The sequence below is a fragment of the Lampetra planeri genome, chromosome 8, assembly GCF_965212315.1.
Source record: "Lampetra planeri chromosome 8, kcLamPlan1.2.h2, whole genome shotgun sequence".
NCBI lineage: Eukaryota > Metazoa > Chordata > Hyperoartia > Petromyzontiformes > Petromyzontidae > Lampetra > Lampetra planeri.
In genome coordinates, this window is record NC_136114.1 from 8,600,922 (window position 1) to 8,614,734 (window position 13,813).

General features: G+C 45.8%; 1 protein-coding gene across 2 annotated transcripts in view; it reads left to right on the forward strand.

The window, feature by feature from the left end:
- Positions 1-13,243, forward strand: part of LOC144720275 (mucin-5B-like) — a 28,232-nt gene extending 14,989 nt beyond the window's left edge. For both annotated transcript variants that reach the window (XM_078596896.1, XM_078596895.1), the window contains exons 26-44: positions 363-491; positions 1,307-1,451; positions 1,790-1,830; positions 2,054-2,209; positions 2,862-2,929; positions 4,698-4,857; positions 5,402-5,655; positions 5,895-6,078; positions 6,538-6,760; positions 7,226-7,404; positions 7,619-7,685; positions 7,773-7,861; positions 8,134-9,435; positions 9,523-9,945; positions 10,596-10,639; positions 11,321-11,452; positions 11,886-11,928; positions 12,018-12,135; positions 13,058-13,243. In XM_078596896.1, the coding sequence (XP_078453022.1) occupies positions 363-491; positions 1,307-1,451; positions 1,790-1,830; positions 2,054-2,209; positions 2,862-2,929; positions 4,698-4,857; positions 5,402-5,655; positions 5,895-6,078; positions 6,538-6,760; positions 7,226-7,404; positions 7,619-7,685; positions 7,773-7,861; positions 8,134-9,435; positions 9,523-9,945; positions 10,596-10,639; positions 11,321-11,452; positions 11,886-11,928; positions 12,018-12,135; positions 13,058-13,223 (3,923 nt within the window). In that variant the 3' untranslated portion in view covers positions 13,224-13,243. The remainder of the gene's footprint in view (positions 1-362; positions 492-1,306; positions 1,452-1,789; positions 1,831-2,053; positions 2,210-2,861; positions 2,930-4,697; positions 4,858-5,401; positions 5,656-5,894; positions 6,079-6,537; positions 6,761-7,225; positions 7,405-7,618; positions 7,686-7,772; positions 7,862-8,133; positions 9,436-9,522; positions 9,946-10,595; positions 10,640-11,320; positions 11,453-11,885; positions 11,929-12,017; positions 12,136-13,057) is intronic.
- The last annotated feature ends 570 nt before the right edge of the window (positions 13,244-13,813 follow it).

The window sequence follows — 13,813 nt, forward strand, 5'->3', positions numbered from 1 at the left end:
GCTAGACAACAAGCCAAAGTCCATAGACTGATCTTTCATAAATATTTGGGTTGACCCTGTATTCTAATGGCGAACCTCCCATGGATATTCAAGGGGTTGGCCTCCAGTAACTTCATGAGGGTTTACTGGAATACCTGAAACTGTGCACGGTCTTGGTGTATGCTCCCCAACACCCTTGCCTCATGCACTTCTGGGAAAGTGAAGTAACTTCTGACCTAACAATGCTATTTTGAAACGCATTTCGCGTTAAAAGATTCATATGGGGCATTCCAAACTTTTTAGAAATGGTTTACCCAACTTAAAGTCTATTACTTCAGCTCCAACATGACACCCCGAATTTCTTCCCTTCGGTTTTTTGCCAGCTATTTTCTGTGACTTCTATAATGACCCCAACACATGCACCTGGCACTACCATCCATGTGGCACTGTCAACACCAAAACTTGTGGTGATCCAGAAGGCATCAACCTGGGTGACTTCCCAAGGCTTGAAGGTACATGCACAGGCTTTTCAATTGACCGAACCAATTTTGTTTGGTACCTCATCCAGTTCTAGACATTACACCTCCATTATATGAAATAGATTCGACTTGAACATTGTTGATTTAATTGTGCATGGTCTTGACTTTACCACCCACTTATTAGCTTCAGGCCCGGACTAGTCCCTGGGCCAGAATAGCAAGTTGGCGTACAACCTTGGGTAAAAATCGGTTGCCTCCAATATGTTTCCATGGGAAAGGAAATGTTTTTAAGCCGCTTACTACAGATGTGATTGCCTCGTTCAAAACTGTCCTGTAATTTTCACGACTACCAATGCTAAAATAAATACATGGAGTAGCACTCGTTTACGCGAGTGCTTGCCACAATGCCTTGCTGATCTCGAGCATAAACAATCACGCCACCTCGGTCATCAGTTACTGCTTTTAAACAGCGACTTTTGGCTAACCGCGTATCGTGAGTTTTCAGACACGTCAACAGCCGTCTAGGATTTTTTGATTGCGATTTTATTAGGAAGCTGTTAGCGCTCTACACTTAAATATAGATAGTAGGCAGGGAAAATGCTTTTTGGTCCTACCCCCCCCCCACCCTCGTTTTTAATGGACGGCTGCGTGCAGTGAGAACTATTATGTAAAATTCGGTTATGGCCATGATATTGCAACTTGATACTCTCGGCTGGTCTCTGCAGTTGATGGGCTAGTAGATTTTAATTACAAATAGTGCTAATGCAGAGCTTATTTGGCATCTGGTAATATGGTACATTTCGCCAGCGTATACAACCTTGATCAAATGACGTTGTCTTGCATTACAGGCTGCTACCCTAAATGTTCAAATGCTACATACTTGGATGAACGCACCTTGCACTGCGTGTCGAGGGAGAACTGCAGCTGTGAGCTAAATGACACGATAGTCCTTCCTGGTGATACTTTCGTGAGCAGGGACACGTGCCAGATATGGTAAGCATCCCTTCTTACCATGCTGTGTACAGTGCAACTCGACCTGAAGATAAGCCTGACCGCTTGTCATTTACATCTATGATCTATATACTGCTGCATTACTTCCCAACAATGACCTCCAAAGCTCTCGTGCCACACGTTTATTCCTTTGCTCCACCTGTCTTGACCTCATTCCCTCGCTTCCATTGCAACTGCCAGTCTTGTCCATCTACTTTCAGCACTACTAGCGATGTCCTCCCAAAGATGCATTTCCTTTACTTACCAGTGCCTCCCAAACTTATCTTGCAACTGCTTTGCTCATTTATTTACAATAACTTTAACAATTTAATTTATTTCAGCACCTGTACCATGGGACAGCTTCACTGTGCTACAGCCGATGGTGAGTATTTATTAGTGATAACGTTTTATTAACAATGTGGTTTCCAGGGTATACAATCATTAAACTGCACGATGTGGTGATGACAATACATTTGTACGACAAATGATCACGTGGTTACAAATGCACATATCGTTAAAAGCAACTCTTAATTACAACACACTAACGTTACTTGATCAATTAGATTTTTAAGTTATAATACCATGGCTTGTCCTCCTGCATGTAGTCTGCTGTGTCTACAATGGGCACCAATACAAGCCAGGTGACATCGTCTATACCAACACCGATCTCGATTCGCTGTGCAACGTCACGGGCATATGTACCGATGCTGGCGTGATTGGCAGTTACACCAGGTGTCCGTCCACGACTCCCACCATCACAGGTAACAATTTAACTGACAGGGCCGTTCATTGCTCTAAAACCAGCCCAATGAAAAGATCCTTGATCACAGCTGCCTTGAACAGGAATATGCAATGGACTAATTTGAGGTTTTATGAGTGGTGCTTTTACGTAACGTATAACATGGAAAATTCGGTGGACTTGACAATGAAAATGCATGCATTGCCTATTCAAGTGGAGGTCCAAAATACTTGTCCCATGTGCAAGGTAGCTATGAACACATGCAGAACGTGTGGACTGGCCCACATTAATCGGTGCTTTGCTCCATTTGAACAAGTGCAACACCACACTTGGCACGCTTGGCTATGTACATTGCGAGATGTTCTTTGTACAATAGTTGTGTGGAATACATTTTAATGCCATAATACATGTAAAATGAAATGGCAGTTAATTTCAGCGGTTCTGGTTTTTATCCAGGCACATTTCGTATCCTAAAAGTTCCCCTTCAAGCATATGGTTCTTTCATATGCGCGTGGCTGGGTATTGCCTTTTGGGTTTCAAATTATGCTTTGTATAAAATTAGCCTTAATGCACTGCAAAGGGCCAAACATATCTGGCCAGTTGATGCAAATTTTATAAAATAACCCAAGCTGGCACTTAACCTGGCTTTCCTCCTGTCCTATGTTCAACGACAGCAACGTCCCCATCATCGACTGCGTTCACCACAGGGAGTGGGTGCTATTCCCTTGTCCCTCCACGGCAGGTAACCGGGTTCTGTATGATCTAACTGGGATGGCTTAAATTAATGGGATTCCTTTTTATAAAACCATGCTTATCTCTGCAGTTGCATTAAACACGTTCCTTCGGAGTGGGCAGGTAGGAACTTGGTTGGACAGCACATTCGTGCACGAGAGACAAATAATCCCTGGTGGGCAGTGTGGAACCTGTTCCTACCTGTGTAGTGGTGATACGCGCTGGGGTAGCGATCAGGTGCCAGCGCGTTGTGATTGGATGTGTGGGTGACGCGCGCTGACGGTGAGGGATCAGGGGTCAGCGCGGGATCGTGGGTTGTGTGGTGTTGATTGGCTGGGTGACGTGCTGGTGTGGGAGTGATCGAGTGGCAGCGCGGCGTGATTGGTTGGTGAGTGGAAACACGCGTTGGGGAAAGAGGATCGTACAGATAACGCGTTGTGATTGGTTCACCAACAAGCGATGCTCGCATCGAGGTCCGCATCCGCTCCGTCTCCCGGGAGGAACGACTATATAAGGGGATGCGCACAGGCGCACGGGGAGAGTGTAACCAGCGAAGACTGAAGACGGGAGGAAGAGCCAGGGCCCTGCGGTACCTAGTCCCGCTGTCCTGCGAGGACCGCGACTCTGTGTAACCCAGAGGCGGAGTGTAGGGTGAGCATGCAGTGTCAGCATGCCGAGTGTGTAGCCGGGGCCTAGAGTCTACACGAGACGAGTGATGTGGGTGTAGCCAGAGGCGTAAGGTCTACACGAGACGAGTCTACACAAGAAGAGGCTACACGAGACGAGTGGTGTGTGTGTGTGTAGCCAGAGGCAGAGGGTCTACACGAGTTCAGTACGGTGTGTTATAAGAAGAATAGAGGTTACGAGTTGTACCGGTGTCTGGTGACCGTACGCGGAAGAATAGAGACTACACGTTGTATCGAGATAAGCGAAGATTTAATAAAATAAGTGTTACCCGTCAAGGAGTTTCCTGCCGTCATTTCCAATACTTCACCTGTATAAAAGATAACTTTACTTCAGGTAGCCAGCTCCCTTGACTATCGGCCCCTAGCTTAGGCCCCTCCCCTTAACCCCCCCCCCTCTCTTAGGGCCCTCCGCTGACCCCCCCTTTCCTTGGGCTCCTCCTCCCTTCGGCACCTCCCCTCTCCGTACTCGGCAGTAGGTCTCCACCAATCAAAGCTGTTTATATTATATATATATATTTATGCACGACAGTTGGACAGACAAAAAAATCCGTGGTGGGCAGTGTGGCACATATTTGTTCCTACCTGTATTAGGACACTTTAATGGTAGGCGCACTTTATAGGGTAGATGCTTACTTTAATGGATGAACACTTAATTGCCCCACCCAGTTTATTTCCCGACTCCTTTTAAAAGCCAATTGGTCTCGATTATCAGTCTTGCACCTCTGTACTGCCATTTTTATTATTTGCATGCAAATTTAAGCTGCCTTAAAATGATTGTAGCACTGCCATACAAAATAGACATGCTACTAGGTACGTGGCATGTGGGACCCATTTCTACAATATTTCCCGATGAGATAATATGGTATTGAAAAAAACACTAACTTTCATCCATTCACATACCTTAGTCTGTTACAGTGGGTTTTCTGAGCCTGGCATTCAAAATGCACCATGCTTCTAATATTCAACTTGTACAACTGCATACTTTATAATGCATATTTTTGGAATGATTCCCCCTCCCCACAACATAACCTTTCATTACAGAACCCTTTATTTAATGCTGCTCCTAATTTATACATCGCATCCTTTCACCAGCATATGGAGACTTGGAAAGTGAACAACTGTAAGAATGCCACTTGTATCGACAACAACGTCACCTACACTATGAAGACTTGCAGCGAGTCCACAAAGCCCAACTGTGTCTTTGTACGCAGTGTTTCTGACAGCGATGGTTGCTGCACATGGCAATGCCAATGTGAGTATATGCTGCTTTATGCACACTGCTCTATTAGATTAAACACCACCAGCAACCTGTTAGCTAGGTCTCCTGTTTTTGTTCAATCTGGCACGGCGTTTTAAACTGCATCCTGTTGCATCTTTTTTTAGATGCAGTTACATTTCTAGAACCCCCCACCAAAAATTGCTTTAGTTTTTGGCCTTCTTATACATTTGCCAAACATGCATGCGATGACACCACCACACACCCTGCTAATTTAACCTCTACCTTATTTACACTGAAGGTTGAGGAAAAGTGTGCTAACATTGCTCCAGCGTTGCACCTGTTTATATGCGCTATAATCTAACATGCCCAATGTTGTTCCATAGCTGCCTTTGTCCAAAGTACATCTCTTTTCCACCACCAAGTGAGGCAGTCTTTTCACCACGCATGATAGTCCTCCAATGAGCATTTGTGCTCGTGGATCCATTCCAAATGGTAAAGAACCATGCTGACATGTAGTGTATTTGACCATGACGTTTCTTTTTAATGGGCTTTTTTTTCTGTCTGGAATTGCAAAAAGGCAAATGCCAGGGATGGGGAGACCCCCATTACATCACATTTGATGGTGTTCGGTACACCTTCCTGGAGGACTGCACTTACATCCTGGTAGAGGAGAGGGTTCAGCAACATAACCTTACAATCCTTCTCGACAACTATCAATTCAACCGTGGAAACCCAGCCTCTTTTGTCAGGGGCCTCGTTGTCAACTACAATGGGAACTCTGTCAACATGAGCATCCCAGCCACTCTGGGGAGAAGGCAGAACATCATCACGGTACAGTTTCTTCTGCTTACCAATTGACACTTGCATTTACTTTGACAACCAAGTGTGGGAGCATGAATTGTAACACATGTCTGACGTGTTTGAATTGCTTGCAAACAACTCCGTTTGGCATCACTAATACCCACCTGACTCTAAAGCTTGTACGAGGTCCATATGTATCCTTGTTTAATTGTATGTAGTTGACGCTGCTAATAGCTGTTTGCTATAATGATTACGCAATTGCTCTGAAGGTATACTACAACAACGTACTAGTGACGCCACCCTTGTCTTCGAATGGAATTGACATTACCTCCAGTGGAATTCTGGTGAAGGTGACCATCCCTGCCATAGATGCAACCATCTCATTCACTGGAGATATGTTCTCCATCTACTTGCCGTATGATTTATTCAAAAACAACACCCAAGGGCAATGTGGTAAGTTGTCATGCCAAGCCATGGATCTCCTAAATCTGTTATACACTTGCTACCTCTTCTCTAGGTGCATTTTGCCACTACGTGCCAAATGGAAGGTATCGATTGGTTTTTAATCTGCATCCAAAGTAGATGACAATGTAAACTTGCGCCCATCCTCAACTTGGTTTTAGATAATAGAATGCCAAACTTGAACAGGTTAAATAGCATGCGTCATTAAATTTCTACAACCAGTTATTTACATTTACAGAAAGTATACGTAAAATAATGCTTTATATGGGTGCCTTAAAGCTCTGACTGATGCCTTGGCCTCCTTTTTAATCAATTCAACTAATACTAGTAATTTAAGTACATAACCATTTAGTCACTACAGACATTAACAATGCGTGTCCTGTTGTCAGCTGCAACTTAAGGAGGAGAATATCATTATGCATGCACAATGTTTATGCCTTTTACATCCAGGCATTTGCAACAACATCCCCAACGATGATTGTGCCTGGCGGAATGGCACCGCAGAGCCTACGTCGTGCTGCCCTAGCACTGCTTCGAGCTGGGTCATACCTGATGTTACCAAGCCTCACTGCCCCTCGATGTTCAACTCCAGCAAGAACCAGAGCTGCACACCCTCGACTACGCCGCCTCCGTGCAAAATGAACATGTCGGTGTGCGGCGCCATCAACAGCACGTAATGGATCCAAGTCATTTGAAATGCACTGCATGTCCTATATAGTTATGCTTTTCAATGACTTATGCATATCTCCGTGCCCCCCCCCCCCAATTTATCCATGACTGTACCTTTTCCCAAACTTGCTTATTTTCCACTACGTCCATTTTGAAGTCTTCTTCAGAACCAAATCGTGGGTAACACGACGCTTGCAGCCCTCCTACAATTCAGCTGCATAATATTCAGATTAGTTGTAATGATGCATGTACACTTGTTTTCTTCACACAGCATGTGCTCAAAAATCAATTGTTACCAGTGGAACTTCTAATGAGGGGCCATTCATTATTCAAGCCATTGTTCACGTGACTCCTAATTAGGTCTTCCCAAACCTCTGCGCGCTATCCCTTGTACAAGCTTGCATGGGAATTGCTTTTCAGGAAATGGATTTTCAAGGCTGTTTCTTCCACCACCCCTTTTACTCTACAGCATGTTTTTAAACTGTTCGAAGGTGGTGAGCCTGCAAGAGTTCCTGTTCACGTGCGAGTATGATCTGTGCCTAGTGAATTCCTCACGGGCTGGTTGTGCCAGCATTCAAGCAGCAGCAGAAAAGTGTGCCCAACTGGGCTACAACGTTGACTGGCGCAATGCCACCAATGGAACTTGTGGTAATATTCATTATTTCGATCATGAGTAGTAACTGATCATTAATCTTGAATTCAAAATATTGTTGGCTCTGTTTTTAATATAATGCTAATGCCATCTACCTCTGGCCCAGCAATGTTTTAATATTTGTTTTGCAAAAGCATTATTAATTGAATATTAGAACGCCTTTTTAATACAACCTTTTTGCTTCACATTTGTGATCCTCTTCGTTTTTAGGCTACAACTGCACTAACGGACAGTATATGCCACAAGGTCCGAAAATTGTGAAGTCGTGCTCCAACGGGTAATTTATCCCCCCTCCCCCAAACTTTGGAACACAAACCTTTCAAATACCTGTCCTCATTACATTTTCTGTTTTCTGATTCTGCAGCAGTGTCATTTCTACCATACAACATGAAGAAGGCTGCTATTGTCCTGAAGGAAACATAAGTTGCAATGGTTCGTGCATTCCTGAAATCGGTAAGTGCATCCTTTTCATAGCAGAACCTTATGCTGCGCATTTATATCACCCAAGGGTTGATTTGTGTTCTTCAAGGTCTTGTTGGTTATAAACTTTGTAAACAAACCTCTTCCTTATCAAACTTGTTTTCAGGGGGTGGGTGGGCTATAAAATAATGTACATGCTATGGTCGGAGTTTTGCCGTGATGAACGCAACAAAACTGCCTTTGCACCTGGAAGTATTGTGGTGACGTTGGGGAAACATGATGTATTGTGCCTCTGTCAACCATAGGTACAACCACAATGCCTTCAACTTCATTGGCATCCACTGCCTCATCTACAGAGACGTCACCACCTACGTCTACCGTGACCCCACCGCCTACATCCGCTGCCACGTCCACCGTGACCCCACCGCCTACATCCACTGCCACGTCCACCGTGACCCCACCGCCTACATCCGCTGCCACGTCCACCGTGACCCCACCGCCTACATCCACTGCCACGTCAACTGTGACCCCACCGCCTACATCCACTGCCACGTCTACCGTGACCCCACCACCTACATCCACGTCTACTATGACCCCACCGCCTACAACCGCTGCCACGTCCACAGTGACCCCACCACCTACATCCGCTGCCACGTCTACCATGACCCCACCACCTACATCCACTGCCACGTCTACCGTGACCCCACCGCCTACATCCACTGCCACGTCCACCGTGACCCCACCGCCTACATCTGCTGCCACGTCCACCGTGACCCCACCGGCTACAACCGCTGCCACGTCTACTGTGACCCCACCACCTACATCCACGTCTACTATGACCCCACCGCCTACAACCGCTGCCACGTCTACTGTGACCCCACCACCTACATCCACGTCTACTATGACCCCACCGCCTACATCCGCTGCCACGTCTACCATGACCCCACCACCTACATCCACTGCCACGTCTACCGTGACCCCACTGCCTACAACCGCTACCACGTCTTCCGTGACCCCACCACCTACATCCACTGCCACATCCACCGTGACCCCACCGCCTACATCCGCTGCCACGTCCACCGTGACCCCACCGCCTACATCTGCTGCCACGTCCACCGTGACCCCACCGCCTACATCCACTGCCACGTCAACTGTGACCCCACCGCCTACAACCGCTGCCACGTCTACTGTGACCCCACCACCTACATCCACGTCTACTATGACCCCACCGCCTACAACCGCTGCCACGTCTACTGTGACCCCACCACCTACATCCACGTCTACTATGACCCCACCGCCTACAACCGCTGCCACGTCCACAGTGACCCCACCACCTACATCCACTGCCACGTCTACTGTGACCCCACTGCCTACATCCACTGCCACGTCCACCGTGACCCCACCGCCTACATCCGCTGCCACGTCCACCGTGACCCCACCGCCTACATCCGCTGCCACGTCCACCGTGACCCCACCGCCTACATCCGCTGCCACGTCAACCGTGACCCCACCGCCTACATCCACTGCCACGTCTACCGTGACCCCACCACCTACATCCGCTGCCACATCCACCGTGACCCCACCACCTACATCCACTGCCACGTCTACTATAACCCCACCGCCTACAACCACTGCCACGTCTACCGTGACCCCACCACCTACATCCGCTGCCACATCCACCGTGACCCCACCACCTACATCCACTGCCACGTCTACCGTGACCCCACCGCCTACATCCACTGCCACGTCTACTATGACCCCACCGCCTACAACCGCTGCCACGTCCACCGTGATCCCACCACCTACATCCACTGCCACGTCTACTATGACCCCACCGCCTACATCCACTGCCACGTCCACCGTGATCCCACCACCTACATCCACTGCCACGTCTACTATGACCCCACCGCCTACATCCACGTCCACCGTGACCCCACAACCTACATCCACTGCCACGTCTACGACCCCACCGCCTACAACCACTGCCACGTCCACCGTGACCCCACCACCTACATCCACTGCCACGTCTACTATGACTCCACTGCCTACAACCGCTGCCACGTCCACTGTGACCCCACCGCCTACGTCTACGCAGACCTCGCCACCTACGTCCACAGGCACGTCTACCATGGCAATGCCGCCACCTATGGCCACTCCCATAAACGAACACTAATGCTTTGCCAGGTTCTCCTTTTATCAATTGTGCTTGAATCTCCTTACGACATTAGCCTTCTGCCGCAAAGTTTCTGAAAGGGGTGGAGGGAACCCCTTACAATGCTGTGCTGATTAATTTTAATGGATCACCCCCTTGGCTTGGTTACTACATGCATAATTTATTCGCCTGGAATAATACTTTATGAAATGTTTTAATATATTCCCTTGACTTTGTTTTTCAGCTAGTTGAATAGTGAAATGTAAGATGGCAACTTTAAGTACTAAATGTGTTTTTTTTTTTTTTTTTAACTTAACCAAGAGCCTAGTGAAAGGCACAACCCGTCTTGAAGGGGGATACAGACAGTTTCCACACCAAAGCCCAAACTCTCCCGTTGGTTTCTGGAAGAAGCAGATTGGACTCTGCCCCACTCGCATAAGGACTGAGCCAGAAATGTAGGCTTTATATGGAGAAAGGGAAGCAGAGGAGAACTAAAGTGAATGGGTGGTAGGAAATTCTGTATTTTAAGTTCTATCCTGTGCATAAAACTTTGGCAATATTAGCTCGTTTACTCCTAACCTTGTTACTAAAAGGTGGCTGCCGTCTTTTTTTCAGTTCCACGTTTGGATATCTGTGTGGCTGGAGAACGGGCCTATGCGGTAATTATGACATTCCTATTTAACTCCTCCGTCCAACCTATTTGTAACGCTTTTGTACATATGGGCGTGGTGAAAACCTAGTTCTGGTAAAAGCTGAACCAATCTCAAAAGCTTTAGCTTTTCAAAAGTTGTTTTTGAACGTGCCCTTTACAAAAGCCATTGACTTTACCCAAAACTTGAAGTTCAAACGGCACCAAAGATCCATAGCATCCTGGCCAGGGCCGCCTGGTGTGGACACTAATGCTAACAAAGACATTTGTATTAGAAATTTGGTGTGCTTATGTACTGCAATTTTTTATTTTAACCCTTTAAATTTGTTTCCATCCAGTACACTTTCAAAAATGATTTTCCAAGATGCATGTCCTAAGAAGTGTGTGCAATTGTGGGCAGGAAGACGGTCTCGCATCCTACTTATCCATTTACTTCAATGTTACAATATCTTTGCTCCCCACATTTCAAAACCCACGAACCAGCATTGTGAAGTTGCATAACTCCCTCAAACCACATGGTGTGAGGGAGGCTCCTCCAGTAGTGCATTCACAAAGACTGCATGTTGTAAATGTAAAACCTAGAATGATGCCTCCCTGGATCCAAGCTAATAGACTGATCTTCCAGCTACAGGATGTTATATTCTAGAAGCTATAAATTGGTGTCAACACACTTTTACGGTGCTCTTTTTAGATTGGTGCCAATTGGACTAAGCCAGGTGATAACTGCACACTCTTTACGTGCAAGAGTGCTTTGGGGCAAGCTTCTGTTGTCGAGACGAGGATCAGTTGTAGTGCAGCCTTTAATATCAACTCGTGTCAACCTGTAAGTATATTTTATTCATATGGACACTGCCTTTTTTTCAGCAATGCATTCATAAGTTTTTATTCGTATGCTCACGAAGCATGGAATGTTACATTGGGTTTTTTTTAATCGTCCATATTTACAATGTTTCTAAAACTTTTCTTAGTCACGCATCCTAATGGCGTTAGACCTTTTTAATCTTGCACTGGAAGGCAGTGTTTTATAAAATGCACTGGCTTGGTGAAGGGTAACGTTGTTACATTAGCAGTGATACACAAGCACGTCTCTTATCAATACCGTCTAGAATATGTGTAACTGACCATGTTGGGCAATTACCCTTTCAAGCACAGGTAGATATGCAGGTCATTCCTGAGACGTAGGCTTGTTAATCCTTAAATGATGGCTCCTGGCAGCAACTAACTTGATGCACTTTAAACTGGTTCATGTTTTTCAGGGAACCGTGACGACGGATGAATATGGCTGCTGTTCAAGTTGTTGTAAGATTCTCCTTTTTTGCTTTTCACTTGCACAGTATGCAAAACATTTTACAAAATGTACTTAATTTATCTTTCTGACTTTTGTTCAGCTCTCCAAAATTCGTCTTGTTTGCCGTTTGAAGAAACCACTGTGAAATATGTGCCTGATTGTCAACCAAAAAACTTCACTAGATCTTCCTGTGAGGGAACCTGTCAAACAACAACTATGTGAGTGATCAAAGGATTGGTTGGTTTACATTTCTTGGTTCATTTTAGCACGCGGCTTCTGGACAAATGCTATACAATTTTTAAGTAAGCAAACGCTTTTGGGCATCTTGTCAGGTGTATCACTGACTTTCAAAAATGTGGGCAACAACACTCCATCACAAAAATGGTCCTAATTTTGGTACAACAGACAAAAAAGAATGCTTTGGGACTAGCACAATGCATCTGTTTCAGTAGGGGGGACCTTTCAGTGCTTCAGAACCATACGTAGGTAGAATCAAATGCTGATACCCAAATCGATGGGGGGGGGTACTTATAATTTAGAGGGTGGAAGAGGTAAACACCATTTTTGGGGGGTGGGGGGCACTTTTTAAAATTCTTAATGATAAGTGTCGTGCTAAAAATAAACATGCCATTTTTTAAACGCAAAATCAGATCTTTATGGAATACGAGACTATTACCAATCTGACCTTTACAAAAAAGTGTGAACCCATTCTCCACAGCCCTAAAATTTGTTCCAGTAAATTTTTCTTTTGGGGCCCAACTAAACATGGCAAGCTACAGCTTCCCCTATTTATGCAATCGGCTCCTTTTTCCACAACCAGCGGTAAATTCTGCATTCCTATAGTGGTGCAGGCATTTTTAGGATTACTGCCGACTTGTCAAACATGCTCATTGACCCCTGGGCAACTTGCTCAAACTTTGATTAATCAAAAAAAAAAGTTTACAAACTAAGCAATTCCTGATGCTTTTATACTGGAAACACCGGTAGAATCATGTTAAAGTTGCGAGGGCCCAATCGCCAACATTGTACACGATCCAATAAACAACGCAATCTTATTTCAACAAGTGCAATAGTTTCTCATGTCAAACTATTTAAACTTGTAAATAATAACGAATTTCATTTTTTTTTTAATCTTAACAGAGTTGACATTCCATCTGGAGAACTGCAGGCCTCCTGCAGCTGCTGCCGTCCATTGATCACCGAACATGTGAAATTGGTTTTGAATTGCATTACAGAATCCAAAATTTACACGTACGTCAACATCATTGCTTGTCAATGCATGGACTGTTTTGAAATGTGGCAATAAAGGTTGTATACTGCAAATAACCCTTGCCTGTGTATTTGACGCTATACATTCAATAAATGCTGGAAATGGCTTCCTAAATGCTGTACGGACTAATAGCAACTCCTAGAACCCGGAAGCCTGGGGCTCTCCCTCCACTGCTTGTATTACCCTCGCACGGCTTTGCTCTGCCCTAGCCGTGCCTCCCTTCTCGAACCCACCAGAGGGTTGCTGGGACCTCTCCACGATGTCTTCCGTGACCCTTGCCCAAGTTCTGCCGGCACACCCGTGCATATTGCTCAACGGCATGTGTGGCCAAGTGTCCACCGACTGCTCTACAGCAGTCGGTGCTGTCATTACACATGGAGAGATCTTAACTTGTACACGGTCAAACAATTTATGGATCCTTTAACAAGTGTGCAACTTCGGTTACAAAAGGATGTACACCTGCCCTGACTACCAGCTAGACCAAGGTAATAGAACAATGATGCAGGTGATTTGAACGTGGTTGCATATTATCACTAAGATTTTGAGAATTGGAGAGAGGGAGGTGCTCCATGCTTGCTAATCCTGAGGGGGTAGTGTTTGGTTATTGCCTCCGACCTAAAGGCTCA